This window comes from Macaca mulatta, chromosome 15 (genome assembly GCF_049350105.2).
Source record: "Macaca mulatta isolate MMU2019108-1 chromosome 15, T2T-MMU8v2.0, whole genome shotgun sequence".
Taxonomy (NCBI): Eukaryota; Metazoa; Chordata; class Mammalia; order Primates; family Cercopithecidae; genus Macaca; species Macaca mulatta.
Genome location: NC_133420.1, coordinates 16,975,596 through 16,999,595, shown reverse-complemented (window position 1 = coordinate 16,999,595; position 24,000 = coordinate 16,975,596). Strand labels below are relative to the sequence as shown.

The following is a 24,000-nucleotide window of genomic DNA, read 5'->3' as shown; positions in this document are numbered from 1 at the left end:
TAACACAGTGAAACCCCGTCTCTACTAAAAATATAAAAAATTAGCCAGGTGTGGTGGCAGGTGCCTGTAGTTCCAGCTACTCGGGAGGCTGAGGCAGGAGAATTGCTTGAACCCGGGAGGTGGAGGTTGCAGTGAGCTGGGATGGTGCCACTGCACTCCAGCCTGGACGACAGAGCAAGACTCCATCTCAAAAAAAAAAGTTTTGGCCAGGCATAGTGGCTCATGCCTGTAATCCCAGCACTTGGGAGGCCGAGGCAGGCAGATCACTTGAGGTTAGGATGAGACCAACCTGGCCAACATGGTGAAACCCTGCCTCCACTAAAAATACAAAAATGAGTCAGGCATGGTGGCGCGCATCTGTAATCCCAGCTACTCGGGAGACTGAGTGAGCCACAATAATCACTTGAACCTGGGAGACAGGTTGCAGTGAGTGGAGATTGCATCATTGTACTCCAGCCTGGGCGACAGAGTGAGACTGTCTCAAAAGAGGAAAAAAAAAAGATTTCTGGTTTCCCTAGAAAAGATCTGGCCACACCGCTCCCACAGCCTGCACAGCGATAATCGGGGAGGAGCTGAGTAGCTATTGCGCTTTTGATGTGAGGCATTCACACTCTCCAGGTTGCCTTCATTCCCGCCATCTTGCTATTGTTTTATACTGTTCTTTGGGATGCCTAATTGACAGTTTTTTACTTATCTTTTTCTAAATTGTGAGTGAGTCGCCTCTGGTTTTTATTTGAAATTTCTAATGGAAAGAGCTCTGGATGGAGAGTTAGGAGGTCTGAGTCGCCTGGAAGCCGATGCATGACCTTGGGCTGGGTTGGCCTTCCCTAGCATTTGATCCGTAGGCTGTTTAAAGATCTTCCGTGGAAAAGAGATCATGGGCAGTTAAGTTTGGGGAATGCAGGATTAAATAAAGGTGAATTGACTTCTTTAGGACTTGTCAGAACCTTTAACATGCTTGTGTGCATTAACTCCTGCAGGTGTGTAGGATGTGTTTTGTTGCATTAACTCCTGCAGGGGTGTAGGATGTGTTTTGTTGCATTAACTCCCGCAGGGGTGTAGGATGATTAACTCCCGCAGGGGTGCAGGATGTGTTTTACTGCATTAACTCCCGCAGGGGTGTAGGATGTGTTTTGCTGCATTAACTCCCGCAGGGGTGTAGGATGTGTTTTGTTGCATTAACTCCCGCAGGGGTGCAGGATGTGTTTTGTTGCATTAACTCCCGCAGGGGTGCAGGATGTGTTTTGTTGCATTAACTCCCGCAGGGGTGCAGGATGTGTTTTGTTGCATTAACTCCCGCAGGGGTGCAGGATGTGTTTTGTTGCATTAACTCCCGCAGGGGTGCAGGATGTGTTTTGTTGCATTAACTCCCGCAGGGGTGCAGGATGTGTTTTGTTGCATTAACTCCCGCAGGGGTGCAGGATGTGTTTTGTTGCATTAACTCCCGCAGGGGTGTACGATGTGTTTTGTTGCATTAACTCCCGCAGGGGTGTAGGATGTGTTTTGTTGCATTAACTCCCGCAGGGGTGTACGATGTGTTTTGTTGCATTAACTCCCGCAGGGGTGCAGGATGTGTTTTGCTGCATTAACTCCCGCAGGGGTGCAGGATGTGTTTTGCTGCGTTAACTCCCGCAGGGGTGTACGATGTGTTTTGTTGCATTAACTCCCGCAGGGGTGCAGGATGTGTTTTGCTGCATTAACTCCCGCAGGGGTGTACAATGTGTTTTGCTGCATTAACTCCCGCAGGGGTGTAGGATGTGTTTTGTAAATGTTCTGAAGTTAGATCACTTCATGCCCTCTTTCCCTGGAACCAAATCACATTCTGTGCATCAAACGTCAGGAAATGTGGAGCTAGATAATTTCAGCAGTCTCTTCAAACCTTTAGATATTCAGAGTGTCCATCTAACTGGATCTGGAAAAATTTCACCATGTTATTTTGGTTCTTGTGCTTTCTCATGTTATATCTGCTATCTATTCATACTCCTTTCTCTCCGCTTCTTTGCTGTGTAGTCTTTATTCTGATACTTTATCTTAGAATCATCCCAATTGAAAATGTTCTGCATTTGGAGTTTTATTGTAAAGATTTTGCTCGTTGGTTTTGGGTTTTTTTGAGACAAGGTCTTGCTCTGTTGTCCAGGCTGGAATGCAGTGACACGATCACAGCTCAGTGCAGCCTGGATCTCAAGGGATCCTCGCACCTCAGCCTCCGTAGCCGGCATGCACCATCACGCCCGGCCTACATTTTTATTCTAATACCAGATGGTTACAAATCACTTGTAAGACTGAGTAGCGTGATTGGAAGCAGTGATTTGATTCAGATTACTTACCATTAATTGAAGATCTACTGAGTCCAAGGCTGGATGCTGGGCCAGTGCAAAGATAACTAAGACAAGTTTGTAAGTGGTTTTATCTTAGTGCGGAATTCAGGCTTTACAACCACCAGGTAAGATAGGACCAGGACTATCAATTCTCTCTCGCTCCATTTTAGTTATAAATTGAGATAGGATCTCTCTCTCACCCAGGCTGGAGTGCAGTGGCGCAGTCTCGGCTCACTGCAACCTCTGCCTCTCGGGCTCAAGCAGTCCTCCTGCCTCAGCCTCCCCAGTAGCTGCCACTACACCCAGCTAATAAGGGCTATTAATTCTCATTTTATAATTGAAAATAATGAGCCAGAGGGAGATAAAGCAGTTTTCTCAGAGGTACACATAGTTAATATATGCAGTAGTTCTTGAACCCATGCCCTCTGCATTTTAAGAAGGACTTGATTCCTTAGCAGAGGGAGTTGGGTAGTTTTTCATCTCAATGAGGTGGCTGAAGCAGCAGCCTTTTTTTTTTTTTTTTTTTTTTTTTTTTTTAAAGGCAGAGTCTTGCTCTGTCGCCCAGCTAGAGTGCAGTGGCGCAATCTCGAGTCACTGCAAGCTCAGCCTCCCAGGTTCATGCCATTCTCCTGCCTCAACCTCCTGAGTAGCTGGGACTGCAGGCGCCCGCCACCACGCCTGGCTGATTTTTTTTTTTTTTTTTTTTTTTTTTTGAGACGGAGTCTCGCTCTGTCGCCTGGGCTGGAGTGCAGTGGCCGGATCTCAGCTCACTGCAAGCTCCGCCTCCCGGGTTTACGCCATTCTCCTGCCTCAGCCTCCCAAGTAGCTGGGACTACAGGCGCCCGCCACCTCGCCCGGCTAGTTTTTTGTATTTTTAGTAGAGACGGGGTTTCACGGTGTTAGCCAGGATGGTCTCGATCTCCTGACCTCGTGATCCGCCCGTCTCGGCCTCCCAAAGTGCTGGGATTACAGGCTTGAGCCACCGCGCCCGGCCAGAGACGGGTTTTCACTGTGCTAGCCAGGATGGTCTCGATCTCCTGACCTCATGATCCACCCGCCTCTGCCTCCCAAAGTGCTGGAATTACAGGCATGAGCCACCATGCCTGGCCTTTTTTTTTTTTTTTTTTGAGATGGAGTCTCACTCTTGTCACCAGGCTGGAGTGCAGTGGCATGATCTCAGCTCACTGCAACCTCCACCTCCCGCGTTTAAGTGATTCTCCTGCCTCAGCTTCCCAAGTAGCTGGGACTACAGGCACGCACCATCACGCCTAGTTAATTTTTGTATTTTTTGTAGAGATGGGGTTTCACCATGTTGGCCATGATGGCCTGGATTTTCTGACCTCGTGATCCTCCCGCCTTGGTCTCCCAAAGTGCTGGGATTACAGGTGTGAGCCACCGTGCCCAGCCTAGCAGTCTTTAAACAGATCATTGGAGGGGATGGTTGGTGGAATTCAATGAAATGGAAGGGGAAAGCTAATGGGCGTGTCACATTTAGGGCCTTTGGTGGGAGCGACCCACCCGGAACAGTATTTCGGCGTAGAGCCTCACCTGATCGTCTTAGCATTCTGCCTACAGATGGGCCTCTCCATATCCACTTTAAATTTAGCAGATGTTTAAGGAGCACCTTCTACGTGCCAAGTATTTTGCTATGCATTAGGAAAGTTGTTCTTTAACTTTTTCAGAACATGGACCTTTCTGAGACTCTTGAAACTTTGAACCTCTCCCCAGAAATATTTAAATAGTTTGGGATGTAATTTTGGGAAGTCGTGAATTCTCTAAAACTAACCCCTGGGGCTCCTAATTAAGGACTCTTTGTCCTGAGGGTACCAAGACGATGGAGACAGCTCCAGTCCTAAGCTCTGGTAGTGGGGAGACAGTATAACCAACAGGTCACTCAGTGAGAGTATGCTATTTAGATGTAGTTCATAAGGTGATTTGCAAACACAAATGTGGGAGTATTTAATTCTGCCTAAGCATAGGAGGGATGAGGTTGTCAGGAAAACCTCCCAAGGAGAGCTGCATCTTATTCAATTGTCATAGAATTCTTTATTTCAGTTATTGCCAGTAAGTAGGGCAGGATCAGCCGGGGCTCCATCTCTGATGACAACAATAGTTGTCATTCATGGAGCCCATGTTGTGCTGGGTGCCAGGCAAGGATTCTTATATATGTTCTTTCATTTGATGGTCACAAAACTCCTGGGGAATGGCATTGTGATGTGATTATTAAGAGACAGACTTGAGGTTCAGACAGTATAAGTTCAATTTCTGGTTCTGCCACTTACTAGTTTGACTTTAGACAAGTTATTTGTTTCAGCCTTAGTTTTCTCATCTGTAATGCAGAAATAGTTGATGATAGTAATAATTTTAAAAACAAGAGTATTAGAAATTAGGAAGTTACCCTGGGTGGTGGGGTGGGTAGTGACTGAAGGGGGCATGAGGCAGACTTCTGGGGTCCTGGTGATGGTTCTTGATCTAGGTGCTAGTTACATAGGTATTTTAGTATCCAAAACTTCAGTGAGCTATAAACTTATGATCCATGGATTTTTCTGTGTCATTATTGTTCTTCAATAAGAGGTTAAAATAGCAAGCATTTCTGGTTCCTTACTGTGCACCCGGCATTGTTTCTAGTGCTTTACATTTGTTATCTTGTTATCCCTGTGAATACAATTCCAGGCAAACTGGTTCCAAGTCCCACAGTAAGGAGAATAGTAGCTACTTCAGAAGGTTGCTGTGACAATTAAATGAGGACACTGTCAGGCACTTAGTAGGCAATATGTTTGATGCACTGTCTTCTTTGTAACATTAGGTAGTGGGATGCAGGACTGGGACCTGCCCCTAGGGCCCATGACTCCAAGCCTGTCTTAGGAACTTGTTCTTAGCCACGGGGCTACTTGCCTGGCTGCATACTGTTTCTTCCCACTGTGGGGAGTAGAGACTTGCGGTCCAACCTCCCTTTCTCCCAGGCAGGGCCTCTCTGGGTGGCTGTGCCACTGAGGGTCTGGGGAAGCAAGTTGGGTTCCCACGCCCTTGATGCTGGTGTGAGTCTCCACCTCTGCTTGCTGTATCCATGCGAATCAACAGGATCTGTGTTGAGTAGCATGGACACATATGTGGATGGCATTCAGGTGGCTTTGCCTATTTCGGATTGGTGTAGAGTTCTAGTAAGTATGAAGTTGTGGGGCTATTTGCAACTTCTTATTTGGATTTGTAAGGTGATCTACTTTGGTTATGAAACCTGTCAGAGAATTTAGTCTTGAAAATGTGTACTGGGAATAATTAATTGCCATGTTTTCTATCTTTAGTGATTTGTGTACTACCTTTATGATTTTTGCCATATCATTGAACCTTCAGTACACTATTTAATATTCTTAAATTTAGATTATTTATTTATTTATTTATTTATTTATTTTGAGACGGAGTCTTGCTGTGTCACCAGGCTGGAGTGCAGTGGCTCAATCTTGGTTCATTGCAACCTCCACCTCCCGGGTTCAAGCAATTCTCCTGCCTCAGCCTCCTGAATAGCTGGAATTATTGGCATGCACCACTACACCCAGCTGATTTTTGTATTTTTAGTAGGGATCGGGTTTCACCATGTTGGCCAGGCTGGTCTTGAACTCCTGAGTTCAAGTGATCCACCAGCCTTTCCATCCCAAAGTGCTGGGATTACAGGCGTGAGCCACTGCACTCAGCCAGATTTATTTTGAATATATATGCATATATATATTTTTTGTTTGTTTGTTTTGTTTTTTTGAGAGACAGGGTCTGGCTCCTGCACAGGCTATAGTGTTGTGGCTCAACCATAGCTCGCTGTAACTTTGAACTCCTGGGCTCAAGGGATCATCCTGCCTCAGCCTCCCAAGAAGCTAAGACTACAGGCTCATGCCACCACACTCAGCTAGGTTTTTGGGGGTTTGTTTTTGTTTTTGTAGAGATAAAGCCTCACTATGTTGCCCAGGCTGGTGTCAAACTTTGGGCTCAAACGATCCTCCTACCACAGCCTTCCAAAGTGCTGGGATTACAGATATGAGCCACCATGCCCGGCCTATTTAACTTTTTTTTTTTTTTTTTGCCAGTGACATATCCCCAAGGAGATCCTGAGAACATGTGCCCCTAAAATATTTTTTAAAAGGGAACTAAGTCAGTATCATATCATAAGTGGAAAACTTTGTCATGCATAGAAGGTAATTGTAAGAACAATGGAAGTTTAAAAACATTCATCCATGTACCTCCCAAGATCACCTTGTGCATTTTTCTTTTTTTTTTTTGAGACGAGTCTCGCTCTGTCGCCCAGGCTGGAGTGCAGTGGTGCAATCTTGGCTCACTGCAAGCTCCGCCTCCTGGGTTCACGCCATTCTCCTGCCTCAGCCTCCCGAGTAGCTGGGACTACAGGCGCCCGCCACCACGCCCAGCTCATTTTTTGTGTTTTTAGTAGAGATGGGGTTTCACCGTGTTAGCCAGGATGGTCTCGATCTCCTGACCTCGTGATCCGCCCGCCTCAGCCTCCTAAAGTGCTGGGATTACAGGCGTGAGCCACCGCGCCCGGCCTCACCTGGTGCATTTTTCTTGGGAAAACACTGGTTTAGTCTGCCTCTGCATTTTACAGGTGAAGACACCAAGGAGCAAGGCTCGTGAAGGTCTTCCCCAAGGTCACAAACGGGAAGAACTGGCTGGAAAATCAGGACTGTTGACTGATTCCTGGTCCAGTACTCTCCTCCCATGAGTTTCCTCTAACCACTGGTGGTTAAGTGTCTGTGACGTTGATTTATTTTTCATTTATCACTGTGCTTAAAATAGCACGGGTAGTGAGATAACCCATTTGCCTCCCCCTAAAAAGGGAAAATAACTTGTGTGGTAGAAAATTGATAGCAGAGTCCGCTCAAGGTCACGCTTGCAGTTAAGAAGAGAGTGGCCTTGGTTTTGTGGACCATCCTGGCTTTTATCTCCTGGCCTACACCGTTATGAACTGAGCACTGTATCTCACTTCCCTTAAGTAACTACTGTTTAAAATGATCAATTGTGTGAAGAATTGCTTGGGCTCTGTGCACTGGAAGTCATTAGACTTTATTTAAGTCCTTGGGAACTGAGATATGTTTAAGAAAATATTAGGTGGAGGGAAGGAAGCAGCCAAGTGGTCAGAGAATTTTAGTCTTGAAAATGGACACTGGGAATAATTTTTTTTTTTTTTTTTGAGACGGAGTCTCGCTCTGTCGCCCAGGCTGGAGTGCAGTGGCGCGATCTCGGCTCACTGCAAGCTCCGCCTCCCGGGTTCACACCATTCTCCTGCCTCAGCCTCCCGAGTAGCTGGGACTACAGGCGCCCACAACCGCGCCCGGCTAATTTTTTGTATTTTTAGTAGAGACGGGGTTTCACCGTGGTCTCGATCTCCTGACCTTGTGATCCGCCCGCCTCGGCCTCCCAAAGTGCTGGGATTACAGGCGTGAGCCACCGCGCCCGGCAAGGGAATAATTAATTGAAAATAGAAAATTAATGTTTTCTAACTTCAGTGATTTGTGTACCTCCTTTATGGTTTTTGCCATATCGTTGAACCTTCGATGTACTATTTACTTGGACTCCAGACTCAGGAAGATCTGGGTTTGAATACTGTTTCTGCCACCTTTTTGTTTGTTTTTTTTTTTTGTAAACTGAAAGCAAGTTTATTAAGAAAGGAATAAAATAGAGCAGTCTGTTTCTGCCACTTATAAGATGGGTGACTTTGGGCAGGTCACTCCATGTCTGAGCCCCAGTTTTTATTGTCTTAAAATGGAAATAATAAGGCCGGGCACGGTGGCTCAGACCTGTAATCCCAGCACTTTGGGAGGCTGAGGCGGGCAGACCTCGAGGTCAGGAGTTCGAGACCAACTTGGCCAACATGGTGAAACCCCATCTCTACTAAAGATACAGAAATTATCCGGACATGGTGGTGCATGCCTGTAACCCCAGCTACTCAGGAGGCTGAGGCAGGAGAATCTCTTGAACCTGGGAGGCAGAGGTTGCAGTGAGCCGAGAACCTGCTAGAGAATCAGGGTGAGGAATAAATGAAATAGCATATTTAAAGTGGTTTTAGCAGAGTAGCACTCATTACATTTTAATTCTATTTTATTAGGCATTTAAAATCATTTTTTGGAACAAGGTTGTATGTGGAAGAATGAAGGAGTATATTGCTTCTTTACAGTATAGTGTAACATAGTCTACACCATAGTATAAATGTGATTTATACATTGTAATATTGAATTTATACCCAACATTTGTTTAACCAGGGTTGAAATGCAGTTTCCTCACTTCAGAGCTGTATGTCAACTGTTATTCTGTACTACTTCTCTCATAGTGGAAATTTCCCAAATTGTAGATAATGAGGTAAGCATGAATTAAGAAGAAACCTGAAAGGCTTAGTCACATTTTGGAAGAACACTTGTTGATTTAATCTAAATTAGGAATAGGAAGCTGTTGTAACACTTTATCATGGCAACTTTGGAGGAAAAAATGACATGAAACTACTACATACGTTAGAAGGCAGGCCAAGGACTCAGGAATACAGTTTAGCTACTTTAGAAGGAAGAGAAAAGGGCCAAGCGTGGTGACTTACGCCTGTAATCCCAGCACTTTGGGAGGCCAAAGTGGGTGGATCACCTGAGGTCAGGAGTTTGAGACCAGCCTGCCCAACATGGTGAAACTCCGTCTCTACTAAAAATATAAAAATGGGCCAGGCATGGTGGCATGTGCCTGGAATCCCAGCTACTCAAGAGGCTGAGGCAGGAAAATTGCTTGAACCCAGGAGACGGAGGTTGCAGTGAGTCGAGACCCAGCCCCCGCACTCCAGCCTGTGTGACAGAGCAAGACTCCGTCTCAAAAATAAAATAAGGAAGGTAAAAGATCTGGAAGCCCAGAGGCGTCATTTAAAGGGAGCTGGTATAAAGTCATATAGAGCTTGTGTTTGGGGTCCTGTCTTTTTGTTTTGTTTTGTTTTGTTTTGTTTTTGAGTCAGTCTCTCACTCTGAGATGAGTGTGGCTGTGTTCTAACAAAACTGTAATTACAAAAGCAAGTGGTTCACCAGCCGTAGATTGCCAAGCCCTGGCCTAGACTACAGTAATGTCTCCTAAGGCTGAGTCTGACTTGGACTATCTTTTCCTTCCTTCCTTCTTCCTATCTTGTCTCCTCACAGTCAAGGGGATCTTTTTTGTTGTTTCCTAGAGATGGGGTCTCGCTCCATCTTCCAGCTGGAGTGCAGTGGCTCGATCATAGCTCACTGTAACCTTAAACTCCCCGGCTCAAGCAGTCCTCCTGCCTCAGCCTCCTGAGTAGCTGGAACGACAGGAATGCACCACCACGCACAGCTAATTTTTTATTTTTTGTAGAGATGGGGGTTTTGCTGTGTTGCCCAGGCTGGTCTAGAACTCCTGGCCTCAAGCAGTCATCCCGCTTTGACCTCCCAAAGTGCTGGAGTTACCTTTGCTAGCCACCATGCTCTTGGCTGGGGATCTTTTAGAAGCATAAATCAGCATGTTACTCTCCTGCTTAAGACTTGTATTAGCTGCCCAACAGCCTTCATGTAAAGTCTAAGCTCCTCACCATGACCTGAAAGGGTCCAGTATGAATCTACCACCTTTGGAACATATCTAGTTCCTTCCGCGCTGGCAAGATTGACTTCTTTTCCAGGCTCATACCTACCAAGCTTGCTCCTGCCTCAGGGTGTTTGTACAAGTTCCTCTGTGTAGAACATACTTTCTCAGATTTTTATGTAGCCAGCTCCTCATTGTCACGTAGGACTCAGATGTCACTCCTCACAGTGGCCTTCCCATTCACCCCATTTAAAGCAGCTTCCTAAGCATGCTCTGTGTGACATTATCTTCTCTTATTGTGGTAATGCTTATCACCTGCCAAAATGATCAGTTTATTGATTATCTGGTTTACCTTTAACTTCCCCCAGCTGCTGACTCTTAAGTACTAGGCCTGGTGGTTCTCCCTCACCACAAAAGCTCCAGTGCCTCAAAAAGCCCATCACACAGTAGGTACTTAACATTTATTGGGTGAATTGCCTTGTTTTGCAACCATAGTGTAGTATTTTGGTGTGCTCAAGTATTCCTCTGCCTTCAGGGATCTTACTATCTTTTCAAAAACTATGAACTATGTGGTATTACCCTGGGGCATCATGCAGAGAGGAAGGAGACTTGCCTCAACATCACACAACTCATAAATGTAAGGGATGATGTCTGCTGTTTAAATCCTGCATTTGGTTTTCAGTATCATGATTGTCTTTGGTTGGTTGGTTGTTTCAGGTAATTTCTGTTGGTCCCAATAGGTCTGAGACTTCTGGGAACATTTGGACTAGCTCAGAGCTACCACTGAAGACTTTGCTCTGGGGGACAGCTGTGCTAGCTGCCCCCAATAGACCCCTGTTTTTTAACTTTAACTGAGGGACTAACATCAAGAGCAGTTGCTGTAAATATTCCTTTGGTTAAATGAAAGAGTTACTTTCTAATGAAGATCACATATAATTTCCTGCTGAGAACAAAGTAGATAAGAAGTTCTGCATACCATTTGTTTCTGGGGGAAATTTTTAACAGCTGTGTTCTGTTCTTTCACTGACAATAAATATTAAAAGTTGAAATACCTCTTAGAGATCATCTCCCTTTCTCTGCTGCAGGAATCCTTCTGAAATTGTTTGGACACTTCCAGTAAAGACAAGCTTATGTTACATCTCTATAGATCACACATCAATTTATAGAGATTAAAGTTTATAGGATGGGTGTATTCCTGAGGAATTGTCAGGCTGGGCACCATGACTCACACTTTTGAGCCATGGGATTAGCCAAAGTGCTAGTTCCTGCACTTTGCGAGACTGAGGCAGAAGGATTGCTTGAGCTCAGGAGTTCGAGACCAGTCTGGGCAACATATTGAGACCTCATCTCTATTAAAACTTTAAAAAAATAGGCCGGGCGCTGTGGCTTATGCATGTAATCCTAGCAATTTGGGAGGCCGAGGCAGACAGACCACCTGAGGTCAGGAGTTTGAGACCAGCCTGGCCAATGTGGTGAAACCCCGTCTCTGCTAAAAATACAAAAATTAGCTGGGCGTGGTGTTACACGCTTGTAATCCCAGCTACTTGGGAGGCTGAGGCAGGAGAATCGCTTGAACCCAGGAGGCAGAGGTGACAGTGAGCTGAGATCATGCCATTGCACTCCAGCCTGGGTGACAAGAGCAAATCTTCATCTCAAAAAAAAATAAAAATAAATTTTAAAAAATTTAGCTGGACATGGTGGTGCATACCTGTAGTCTCAGCTATTTGGGAGGCTGAGGCGGGAGGATCACTTGAGCTTGGGAAATTGAGGGTACAGTGAACAATGATCACATCACTGCACTCCAGCCTGGATGACAGAGTGAGACCCCTTTGTCACATTTGAGCACACAAGGCCATTCAAATATTCTTGGGGAATTTGTTGCATAAGCGAACCCTGTGAGAAAACCTAAACTTTCTGAAGAAAGTTCTTCAATTGTTGGCTCGCTTTTTTTTTTTTTCTTAAGATGTGACATGCCTATATATTAAGAGGTGACTTAAAACTACTAATTTGCGGCCGGGTGTAGTGGCTCACGCCTGTAATCCCAGCACTTCGAGAGACCAAGGCGGGCGAATCACTTGAGATTGGGGGTTCAATACCAGCCTGACCAACATGGAGAAACTCCGTCTCTACTAAAAATACAAAATTAGCCGGGCGTGGTGGCACATGCCTGTAATCCCTACTTGGGAGGCTGAGGCAGGAGAATCGCTTGAACCCGGGAGGCAGAGGTTGCGGTGAGCCAAGATCACGCCGTTGCACTCCAGCCTAGGCAACAAGAGTGAAACTCCGTCTCAAAAAAAAAAAAAGAAAGAAAGAAAAAGAATACTAATTTGTTTGTAGAGACACATTTTTGAAAGTACTCTGAAGACACATTATTATTAAGACCAAAAGAAAACTCACTTAACAGTGAAAAGTGTTTGTGCTCTTGTGGTGCTGCCTTCCATTAATCTAGGTCAGGGGAGAAATGGGATAACAGCCCTTTAAAGAGGACACTTGTCTTTCTCCCTCAGATAGAGCCATGGTTTGTTACTGAGTGTTTAAATCTGATTCTCTCTGTAGATTGCTGCTAAAATTGATTCAATTCCTCACTTGAATAATTCCACACCTCTAGTGGACCCCTCAGTATATGGATATGGAGTACAAAAACGGCCCTTGGATGATGGAGGTAAGTTGCCAGAAATATCTTTGCCTTTCAGGTGGTAGTGAACCTGCCAGTTAAGTTTGAATTTGTCAGCCATTACCTTAACGACTCTCTGAAGTGTCACTCTGTCCAGAGGAATGGTTGAAGGGAAGTATTTAGGATGATTTTTCGCAGCAGTCCTTCAGCATTTGAGTTCCTATTTGCCTTGATAATACAGAAATCTTTTCACTGGGCTCTGAGATAAAGACTTGGCCCCTGAGCATCAGCTTGGAAGTAATTTGACCTATTTGAGAATTTTGTTTGATTTAGCCCTCTGTTCTTCAGTGCGCGTGGGAATTGAAGTTCCCACTTTCTCCAAAGAAAGCTACGATTTGGTGCATGCCTCAAGGGAAGCTGTGGCTACATCTTGACCTTAAAGAGAAGAATGGTGACCTTTCTACAGTCTGGCTGCCAGATTTTTCACCATTCCCATTTATGTCAGGCTTTTTCTAGAAGCATCCCTTTTCTTTAATTCATTTATTTGTTTGTTGTTTTGTTGGCTGGTTTATATACCCTACTCCATCCCCAAAAGAATTTGAGAACACTTAGAAGGGGCCATCCCCAGCACTCTGGCAGAGTTATCTATCAGATGTGTTTCTGTAGAGAGCTTGGGCATCTTTATCATATTTTGTCTCCTGTTACTATAGAAGAGATAGTGAAATACACTAGATTGACATGAATTTGCATGTAGTCAAGTGAGTCGGTGTCTTCTCTGTGTTCTTTTTCTGTCGCTGTGTACCCAGTCATTTATGTTTGTACATATTTCTATGATGTATTATGTGAAAAATGAAGGTGTAGAGCAGTATGTATTGTATAATCTTTTCTCCCAAAAGTGCATGTTTTTATGTACATAGAAAAATATAATTTGCCATGAATCATTTCTCTGGTCTCCAGGAATTCTGGTTTTCTTTTTAATCCCCCCTTAGCGATGGGATCACACTCTGCTCAGGCTAGAGTGCACTGGCGCTGTTGAACTCCTGGGCTCCAGTGATCCTCCCACCTTGGCCTCCCAAGTAGCTGGGACTACAGGCATGAGCCACCACGCCTCCTAGTGCATTTTTAAATTCTCCAGTTCATAGACTTGTTCACAAATCTCAATGTCCTGAATAAACCCTATGTTAAGGTTCTTTTTAGTTAACTTAAGAGTTGAAGTATTTTATTTTATTTATAATTTTTGTGACTGCATAGGTGTATATATTTATGGGGTACATGAGATGTTTTGATGCAGGCCTGCAATGTGAAATAAGCACATCGTGGAAAATGGGGGTATCTATCCCCTCAAGCATTTATCTTTTGAGTTACAAACAATCCAGTTGCTCTCTTTATTTTAAAATGTACAATTAAGTTATTGTTGGCTATAGTCACCCTGTTGTGCTATCAAATAGTAGGTCTTATTCGTACCCATTAACCCCCCTTGCCCACCTCCCCGAGCCCCTTTTGCCCCCTACTACCCTTCCCAGCCTCTGGTAACCATCCTTCTACTCTCTGTGTCCATGAGTTCAACTGTTTTGATTTTTATATCGCATAAATAAGTGAGAACATGTAATTTTTGTCTTTCTCCGCCTGGCTTATTTCACTTAACATAATGCTCTCCAGTTCCATCCATGTTGTTGCAAATGACTGGATCTCATTCTTTTTTATGGCTGAGTTGAAGCGTTTTTAAATAGACCCAAATAACACCTCCAAAAAGTTCTAGAGGACTGAACTTCAACCTCCTAAAGGTTAAAGAACCCTGCTTCAAGGGAAAGTTAGAAAGTTCATATTGCTAAAGAAGTGGTCTGGTAGCCTCTGTCAAAGGTAACCCAAGCCAAACCAAACAAACAGCTACACAGCCTTTGGAAATCTTTATTGCTAAGAAAAATATGCCAGAATTCCGGCGGCTTGGTCTGCCTCTGCTTTTCTAAACTTTTCATCACACCATCAGCAAGACTGTGAGCCCAGAAGGCAGCCAGGTAAACATGAACATCACTTCCCTTCACAGGATCTGCTTGTTCACATTCTTACTCTCTTAAGAGAGTGGCCCAGTGACCTTCCCCCTACCAGAAGACAAGTGACAAAATGGGGCTGTGGCAGTCCCCAGACGCTGAGACCAACGCAGAACTCAAATTCTACACATGGAGAAGAGCTTGGAGAAGAAAACAATATGTGTAATCCTGTGATTTAAACAGTGCTCCCCAGAAGACAGGATTCATTTTTTCAAGCTCTAATGCAGAATGTAAGAAGCCTGAAGGAAATTCCTTTTTCTTCAAATACAGCCTGTGGTCACATAAGACCAGGTGTTCAGGGAGGACAGGAGGTTCAGCACGACACAGAAACTTTCCTTCTTGCTATAGGAGGGGTTCATATTTAGAGGGAAGAAAAAGATAAACCATGGTCATTTTCTGTTTGTAAAGACTTATTCCCCAAAAGGTACACATGGAAAAAAATATGGTTATCAAAACAAAGAAGTGAAAATACGCAATATACTAATGAACCCCTGAGGTTTTAAGTGAGATTCTGGACCTACGGGGTGATCTTGGCCAAGTCAACTACATCTGCCTGTGACCCAGTTCTCTTTGTCAATACTGATAATGTCTTTATTAGTGCTAATTTCTTTCAAATGTGTGGGCAATGGACTAATGGGAGAAAAATGTCTGCAAAATGCTAAAGGGCTTCGTTTGCAAATATTTAGGTATTCCTTATGCAGAGGACACAGCAGATACCTGCTCACTGCAAGCACAGGTTTTAACACTTCAGCTCCACGCAGTGAGTGAAAAAAACAAGGCTGAATTGTGAAATTGTTGTGAAAGGCTGAATGAGTTGTGAAATATATTGATTTCGATTTCTGGAAACACTGGGCCAAAGAGACACTGTCCTTTAATGGGCTATGTGCACAGGGGCAGACAACTTAGTTTTTACTTTGCTGTCTCCGAAGAGGAACCAAAGTATGATTGCCCCGAAAAGATAAAAAGGTTAATTTGCATTACAGCTTTCTGCTAAGGCAAAAATGCCGATAATGCAGTCACCCCTATTTGGCCTAGGGAGTCACGAACACCAGTCAAATATAAAAAGATCACAGCTTGTTATTTTGGATAAGCAGTTTAAATGGTTATCTTAGTTCCGGTGGCCCTGGGGTGAATTTTCTGTTTTGTGGTCATAAACACTTTGTAAATACACAAGAACTTTTACAATCAAATGAGTGCTGTCCCCTTAAAATCTTCAGTGTGAGTCTCAAGAATTTTCCCGCAAAGGCTCCCACATCTAAAAACAATGGCCATCTCCTCTTAGAATTCCTAGAGATGCCCGACATGGTGGCTCACAGCTGTAATCCCAGCTACCCAGGAGGCTGAGGTAGTGTGAAAGCTCGAGCCCAGGCATTCGAGGCCAGCCTGGGCAACATGGCAAAACCATATCTCCGAAAAATAAATATTTAAGGCCGGGCACTATGGCTCACACCTGTAATCCCAGCAGTTTGGGAGGCCGAGGCGGGCGAATCATGAGGTCAGGAGATTGAGACCATCCTGGCTAACATGGTGAAACCCGTCTCTACTAAAAATACAAAAGATTAGCTAGATGCCGTTGCCTGCACCTATAGTCCCAGCTACTTGGGAGGCTGAGGCAGGAGAATCACTTAAGCCTGGGGTGTGGAGGTTGCAGTGAGCCAAGATCGCGCCACTGCACTCCAGCCTGGGCAATAGAGCGAGACTCTGTCTCAAAAAATGTGTGTGTGTGTGTGTGTGTGTGTGTGTGTGTGTGTGTGTGTGTGTGTGTAAAGGTTTTTTTTAATGTGCTAGGCAGTGGAACAAGGGGAAGGATTTGTTCCTGATATAGAAAAGGGATTTGGGTTAGTTGTGTTTCAGGGAGTGGCGGTTTTGAGCCGGCTGTCAGAATGCTGTTCATGAGCCTGCTTAGAACCCAGAGCAGAATTTAGAGCTCAGTGTGAAAGCTTGCCTGGATGCCTCTCCCTGGGAGGTAGCTGTCACCAGTCACTCCACCGCCCTCCAGCTTTGGATCAGGCCATTTTAACCTTCCCTGTCTTCAATCTTGACACCCACATGTTCCAGCAGTCTTTGATATGCATCCTTGGCACCCCACCAGTTCAGGAATCTGCCTTCTGGTCTCAGTTGTGGCACCTTTTCCATCCAGTACGTGTCTCATGCTTCAGCTGGAGCATCTCCCTGCAGTCAGTCCAACCAGTTTCATTCCTCCAGTAGCCAGGGAGGTGCAGATCTTCCAACCTGGCCGTCGCCTGCCCTCCCTGCTCGGCTCCTCCTGTGCACCCTGTACAGCAGCCTGGACGGCTGTCTCTTCTCTCTCCTCTCTCACCCAGCTCTTAACCTGCCCCACTCCTGCTCAGCCAGCTTCCTCCTAGAAACCTATCCTCTTCTGTATCTTTTGACTTTCTTCAGTGCTCAGCCCACATGCCACCTAGCCTCTTGGTCTTCTCTCTACCCTTTCCTTCCTTCCTTCCTTCCTTCCTTCCTTCCTCCCTTCCTTCCTCCCTTCCTTCCTTCCTCCCTCCCTTCCTTCCCTTCCTTCCCTTCCTTCCCTTCCTTCCCTTCCTTCCCTTCCTCCCTTCCTCCCTTCCTCCTTTCCTCCCTCCCTCCCCTTTTCCCTTTTCCCTTTTTCATACACCCACCTCACTAGTGAATATTAAGTCATATCCTTCTCTTAATTTCTAAAGCAGTGTGTTTGGCCTCTGCTTGGGGCAGACAACATCCCATCCTTCCTTCTGCGGTTTCTGGGTCCCGCCACGCACCTCTCCTAGCAGAGCCTACGTGATGTGGCCATAGATACTGGCCTCATTTCCCATGGACTCTTCATGCTCAAGTTCCCCCGTTTCCTACGATTAGCATTTTAAAATTTTGGAAAAAGTAACTTCCAAATTTAAGAGAATAATATTAGCTAAGTGATTTAGAAGTGCAAATTTAAATGTAATCTAAATTAGAGGTTGGCAAGCTTTTCTTTTTTCTTTTTTTTTTAAGACAGGGTCTTGCTGAGGCTGGAGTGCAGTGGGGCAATCATGGTTCACTGCAGCCTCTACCCCCCAGACTCAGGTGATCCTCCCACCTCAGCCTCCTGAGTAGCTGGGACTGCACTGCACCTGGCAACAAGCTTTTTTTATAAGGGACCAGATAGTAAGCATTTTAGGGGCCAGGCATGGTGGCTTATGCCTATAATCCCAGCACTTTGGGAGGCCGAGGTGGGAGGATTGCTCGCATCCAGGAGTTTGAGACCAGCCTGGGCAATGTAGCAAGACCCCATCTCTACAAAAAAAAGAAAAAAGATTAGCTGGGTGTGGTGGTGCATGCCTGTAGCTGCAGCTAGCTACTCAGGAGGCTGAGGCGGGAGGATTTCCTGAGCCTGGGAGGTTAAGACCACAGCGAGCAGTGATCGCACCTCTGCACTCAGCTTGGGCGACATAGTGATCTCAAAACAAACAAAAATAAATGTAAGGTTGCAGGCTATGTATCCCACCTACTAAGCTACACTATTAGAGTTCAGAAACAGCTGTAGCATCTGTATAAACAAATGAGCATGGCTGTGAGCCACTAAGATATTTCACAGAAACAGGCAGCTGGCCCTCAAGCTTAATTTGCCAGTCCTCAGCTAAAATCAGCCTCATCAGTTGATGAACATTTTCTTCATCTTTAGTTAGGGAAGTATATAGAGAGTACCCCTCCCCCAGTTTCTTTAAACAAGTCTCCTGTCTCATGGTTCACTGTCCAGCTGCCCTGACCACCGAAAGTGCTTTTTCATGTTTGCCCAGAGCTGATGGCCAGACGGAGAAGTCACTTCCCATTTGCCCCTGTGTATCTCTCCTGATCCAAGATCAAAGCCTTTCGAGTTTTCTTCCTCAGGAGAGTTTTAAGGAGCTTTCTTAGTTGAACTAAGCAGGCCTTACCCTCCCCTGCATTCTGTGTAGTGGGTGGCACCAAAATGAGGGCTTCGGGAAAGTACAGCACTGTCCTCACCACTAGGGTGGCGGGGGAAAGGCCACGCAAGGGGCTTTGAAACTGTGCTTGCCTCTTCTCCCGAAGACTCGCCTTTGCTATTTATGTGGCACCTTCTTTTTTCCTTATTCGTTTTACTTCGTGAGCTGCTGAAGAAAGCACCTTTTATGTAGTACCACACTTCCTAATTTTGATAATAGAGTTGTTCCCCGTTTATTCATGACTTCATTTTCCCACAGTCAACCACTGCCAAAAATATTAAATGGAAAAATGGAAAATTCTAGAAATAATTCCTTTTTTTTTTTTGAGACGGAGTCTTGCTCTGTCACCCAGACTGGAGCGTAGGGGTGCGATCTTGGCTCACTGCAACCTCTACCTCCCGGGTTCAAGCAATTCTGCCTGCCTCAGCCTCCCGATTAGCTGGGATTACAGGCATGCGCCACCACAGCCAGCTAATTTTTGTATTTTTAGTAGAGATGGGGTTTCACCATGTTGGCCAGGCTGTTCTTGAAAGCCTGACCTCGTGATCCACCTGCCTCTGCCTCCCAAAGTGCTGGGATTACAGACGTGAGCTACCGCGCCCGGCCAATTCCTAATTTTTAAATTGTACACCATTCTGAGTAGCATGTGTATCCACACTGTATACGCTACCCACTCACCAATGTATAGGAAAAAATATAGTATATACAGGGTTTGGTGCTCTCAATGGTTTCAGCCACCTACCAGGGGTCTATGGAACATATCCCTCATGGACGAGGGGAAATTGCTGTATTATTACGAGGTAAAGGACGAATTCTTGGGCGTACTGCCAAGTGAATTATTTGCAGGAAGAGTGAAATAGACTATTTCTATGATCCTTTCCAAGCTTTGTTTCAGTACTTGTGGCATAGGGCAAGGACTGAAGAGGAGGACAGGAAGGAGGAAAAAAAGGAATGAGGAGAAAAAGACGTTTGAAAATCCAAGACCTTAAGGAGAGACAGGAGATAGGAGGTACAAGTGGTAGCGGGTGGTGAGAGCCATGATGCCCGGACCCCTGCCTGTGACCTGCACCCCAGGCAGGTGCTGCAGGCACCAGTCTCCACTCTGGAAAGAGGAAAGCGAATCTCAGGGGTGTTGATACTTTCCCTGAATGGGGGATGATGACAGATGCTGGAGGGATGAAAAGCCAAAACCAAAACCTAGTTCCTGAGGGTAGGAGGGGTTAGGAGGAAGGTTTGCCTTTTGTGAAGAGGGAAGAGGGAAAGTGAGACTGGGATGTGGTTGGGCAGTTGTCGTCAAGGGCAGATGAAGGCTTTCCGGGAGCAGGTGGACATGGGCAGGCTTCCCAGGTTCCTTTTCCAGCTCCTTGCCTCCTGTCTGCCCTCTTCCCTAAAATGGGCCTTTCTGAGAGTCACGTCTGCCCCAGAAGTTTATGCCTTTCCTGCCACGCCCCTTCTCCCATTCTCCGCTTTTGGTGTACCGTGGGCAGTCACCTGGGGTGGAAAAATCCCCAAGCAGTGGGGCCAGGCAAGAATTCTGAATAGAGAATCCCAAGGTAACAAAGGGTAGAGCCTTGGTAAGAAATAGTGAAGGGAGGCTGGGCATGGGGGCTCAACCCTGTAATCCCAGCACTTTGGGAGGCTGAAGTGGGAAGATCACCTAAGGTCAGGAGTTCAAGACCAGCCTGGTCAACGTGGTGAAACCCAGTCTTTACTAAAAATACAAAAATTGGCCAGACGTGGTGGCTTGCATCTGTAGTCCCAGCTACTCGGGAGGCTGAGGTGGGAGAATGACCTGAATCCGGGAGGCAGAGGTTGCAGTGGGCCAACATCATATCACTGCACTCCAGCCTGGGCAACAGAACAAGACTGTCTCCAAAAAAAAAAAGAAATAGTGAAGGGGACAGGGTCTGATTTTATCCAGTTGACAACTCCTGGCAAAGGCTCTGTGCCCTACCCCCCACCTCAGCCACCCCCATTTGTTTCTTCCTCCCTTCACCCATCTATCCATGTTAGGGTTATAATTCAGAAGTGAGATGATAGTTACATGGGTACATACATATGTGTAAGCTGATTCAGAAGTGAGATGATAGTTACATGGGTACATACATACGTGTAAGCTGGAAAAAGGCAGAGAGATTTTTCCCCTTGGCAAAGCATGATCTGGCTGGTTGGTTGACAGTTGGCTTAGCCAGCTGGGTAAAATAGTAGACATTTTCCACAAAAATGAATGAGCTAAACCTGTGGCATCAATGTTGTGACAAAAATATAACTCGAGCTCATGTACAGTGCCTGTTACATTCTTCATGGCTGTTAATAGGGAGGAAAAGTAGTTGCCAAATGAAAAGAGGATTCATAGGTTTCCAGAGTTCAACTTGATGGTACAACCACTCTCGAATACAGTTTTGGAGTGTTACAAAACTAAACCTACACTTATGCACAGTCCACAATTGCACTGTTGGGCATTTATCCCCAAGAAATGAAAATGTTCACACAGGAGCCTGTTCACATAGCAGCTTTGTTCGTAATAGTCCCACTGAAAACAGCCCACCTGTCCTTCAAGTGATGAATGGTTCTGCTGCGATACAGCCATACCGTGGAATATTACTCAGTGGTGAAACGGGACAAATGCTGAGTACATCCAACAACTTGGATGAATCTCCAGGGTGGCAAAAGCCAATCCCAAAAAACTACATACTGCATGATCCCATTTGTGTAACCTTTTGGGAACGGAGAACAGATTAGTGGTTGCCAGGGGTTAGGGATTGAGTCGGAGGAGAGGGGGTCGTGTGAGATCACAGCCAGAAGGGAACCTGAAGCTTAAACTCCTTATTGTTGTAGATGAGGAAACCAGTTTCTGAAGAAGTAAGTGGTTTGACCAAGGCCAGATAGATACATGGTAAGTGACAGAAGGGAAGTTGAACCTGGGTCTCTGTCTCATGTGCCCTAATAGTTTAGTACTTAAACATGTGGACTTCAGAGTCTGAGAGATCAAGGCTTGAATCCCAGCTTTGCTAGGTGTTAGCTGTTTGACCCCGGGCAAGTTCCTTAATATCTCTGAGCCTGTGTTTCCCCGTCTGTAAAATGGACCTGATGATAACCTGCCTCATCAGATTATCATGAAGGTTGTATCTCATTATTTTCAAACTTTAAGAAATACCACTCCCGGGCCGGGTGCGGTGGCTCACGCCTGTAATCCCAGCACTTTGGGAGGCCGAGGCAGGTGATCACGAGGTCAGGAGATGGAGACTGCCCTGACCAACATGGTGAAACCCCATCTCTACTAAAACACAAAAAATTAGCTGGGCATGGTGGTGCGTGCCTTTAGTGCCAGCTACTCGGGAGGCTGAGGCAGGGGAATTGCTTGAACCCAGGAGGTGGAGATTGCAGTGAGCCAAGATCGTGCCACTGTACTCCAGCCTGGTGACAGAGCAAGACTCTGTCTCAAACAAAAAAGAAAAAATACCACTCTCCATATGAGAAAAACTGTTTCCATCAGAACTAGTTAGTACAGATGTATTAAAACACGTATGTGACTGAAATGAAAGTTTTATGAAATACATTACCCTTTTTATATATGGTACATTCTGTTTTCTCTTTCATGTTTTAATAAAGCTGGTTGTGACCCCCTGTATTGATTTCATGACACTGGCGTAAATGAAAGTAAAGCTTAGGGCTATGAGTATAGTATCATAGAATTCTTTTTCCTCTTAGGCACTTGGGGAGAAGGTGCAGGGCCCAACGTGTCCCTGGAGGCTAGGGTAGGCCCCCTCATCTGTTGCCTTCTGCCTTCCCTGCTAGACTCTAAGCTCCCTGAGGGCAAAGGTGACTTTGTTAGATTGTTGTATCCTCAAGTCCTGTCACAGTGCTCAGCACCTGGAAGGCACTGACCTGTGAGATGAAGAATGATCAAGAGAGTTAATATCACAAAATTAAACAGTGATAAGTGTTGAAACCCACAAGATTAGAGGACAGGGGAAGATGAAGCGGTACAGAGTTTGCACGGGCACAGGCCCCTTGCCTGCATGCCATTCTGAGGGCTTGGGTGCAGTGCGATAGCACCTTCCTCTTCAGTTAGATGGGAATGGCAGTGACAGTAGCTGCCTCAAAGGTGGGTTATTGTAGGACCAGGTGGGTTCATGCAGGTGAGGCGCCCAGGAAAGCACCTAGTGTGGCTGGGGGTGGGGGGTGTTCTTTCCACTCACAGAAGTTTATAGTAGACTGCAGGTAAGAGTGATGTGATTGGCTGGCACAGTGGCTCACCCTGTAATCCCAGCACTTTGGGAGGCTGAGGCAGGCGGATCACCTGGGTCAGAAGTTTGAGACCAGCCTGGCCAACATGGTGAAACCCCGTCTCTACTAAAAGTACAAAAATTAGCTGGGCGTGGTGGCGCACACCTGTAATCCTGGCTACTTGGGAGGCTGAAGCAGGAGAATCGCCTGAACCCAGGAGACAGAGGTTGCAGTGAGCCAAGATCGCGCCACGGCACCCCAGCCTGGGAGACAGAGCGAGACTGTCTCAGACAACAACAACAAAAAAGAGTGACATTATTGAGATAAACTTGAATTTACTTTCACTTTTTAAAAATAATTTGCAAAATTAATAAATTATGCTTGCCAAAGTACTTTCAGCTGAACTCAGCATGTCAGTGTTTCGTGGCCCTGGAGCAAGAGTTGCTGCCTAGAACACAGGAGGTCTTTGTAGTGTCCCTGGGGGAAAAGCTTTCTAAAAACTCCCTGAATCTGCACCGCTAAGTGTGTGTTACTGACCTGAGGTGGGGCGTGGAAAGCCATTGGTCAGTCAGAGGAGACTGCACATCCAAAGAAGAGGCAGAGGAGGGAGGATTGTTTTCAAATTCTAAAGAAGATTTGGGTTATTTGCTTTTGCAGTTATAAATATTGGTATTCCCCTCCCCCCCCACAACAGACTCACTCACCTGCCTCTGGCCAGTGGTTCCGTGTGGGTGTGCTGGCTGAGCTGTTGTGAAGGAGGAATTGGCACTTTTGTTCCTTGTGCTGGGGTGGGAGTGGGGGTGTAACTATTAAAGCTGATGTGACTGGGCAGTGTGGCTCACGCCTGTAATCCCCGCACTTTGGGAGGCCAAGGCAGGTGGATCACCTGAGGTCGGGAGTTCGAGACCAGCCTGACCAACATGGAGAAACCCTGTCTCTACTAAAAATACAAAATTAGCTGGGCGTGGTGGCACATGCCTGTAGTCCCGGCTACTCAGGAGGCTGAGGCAGGAGAATCGCTTGAACCCAGGAGGCAGAGGTTGCTGTGAGCTAAGATCGCGCCATTGCACTCCAGCCTGGGCAACAAGAGTGAAACTCTGTCTCGGAAAAAAGAAAAAAAAAAAAGCTGATGCATATTGCAAAGTTGCGTGTATTTCCCAGTGCTGTTTTGTTTCTTTCAGAGGAAGAAAAAAAATGAAGTCTTTTTTTTTCTCTTCATTAGCAGGGAAAAAATGTCTGATCACCTTTTTTTGTTTGTTTTTGTTTGTTTTATTTTTGAGATAGTTTTGCTCTGTCATCCAGGC

General features: G+C 45.7%; 1 protein-coding gene and 2 long non-coding RNA genes across 24 annotated transcripts in view; 1 reads left to right on the top strand and 2 right to left on the bottom strand.

Annotated features, from left to right (window-relative positions):
- The window catches only part of FUBP3 (far upstream element binding protein 3), a 59,987-nt gene that overhangs the window by 5,100 nt on the left and 30,887 nt on the right, over positions 1–24,000 (top strand). For 15 of the 22 annotated variants that reach the window (XR_013404648.1, XM_077965597.1, XM_015116533.3 and 12 more), the window contains 1 exon segment: positions 12,432–12,537. Coding sequence is in view for 9 of the 22 variants with exons in the window: in XM_077965597.1 (XP_077821723.1) it covers positions 12,432–12,537 (106 nt within the window). In the remaining 13 variants the exon portion in view is untranslated. 22 annotated transcript variants of the gene reach the window in all.
- LOC144335041 (uncharacterized) lies at positions 130–24,000 on the bottom strand. Its single transcript, XR_013405421.1, has 2 exons — positions 23,556–24,000; positions 130–240 (listed from the first exon to the last, which is right to left on the bottom strand). It is a non-coding gene; the product is annotated as an uncharacterized LOC144335041 (long non-coding RNA).
- On the bottom strand, positions 464–12,199 carry LOC144335042 (uncharacterized). The gene is made up of 2 exons (XR_013405422.1): positions 11,496–12,199; positions 464–2,473 (listed from the first exon to the last, which is right to left on the bottom strand). It is a non-coding gene; the product is annotated as an uncharacterized LOC144335042 (long non-coding RNA).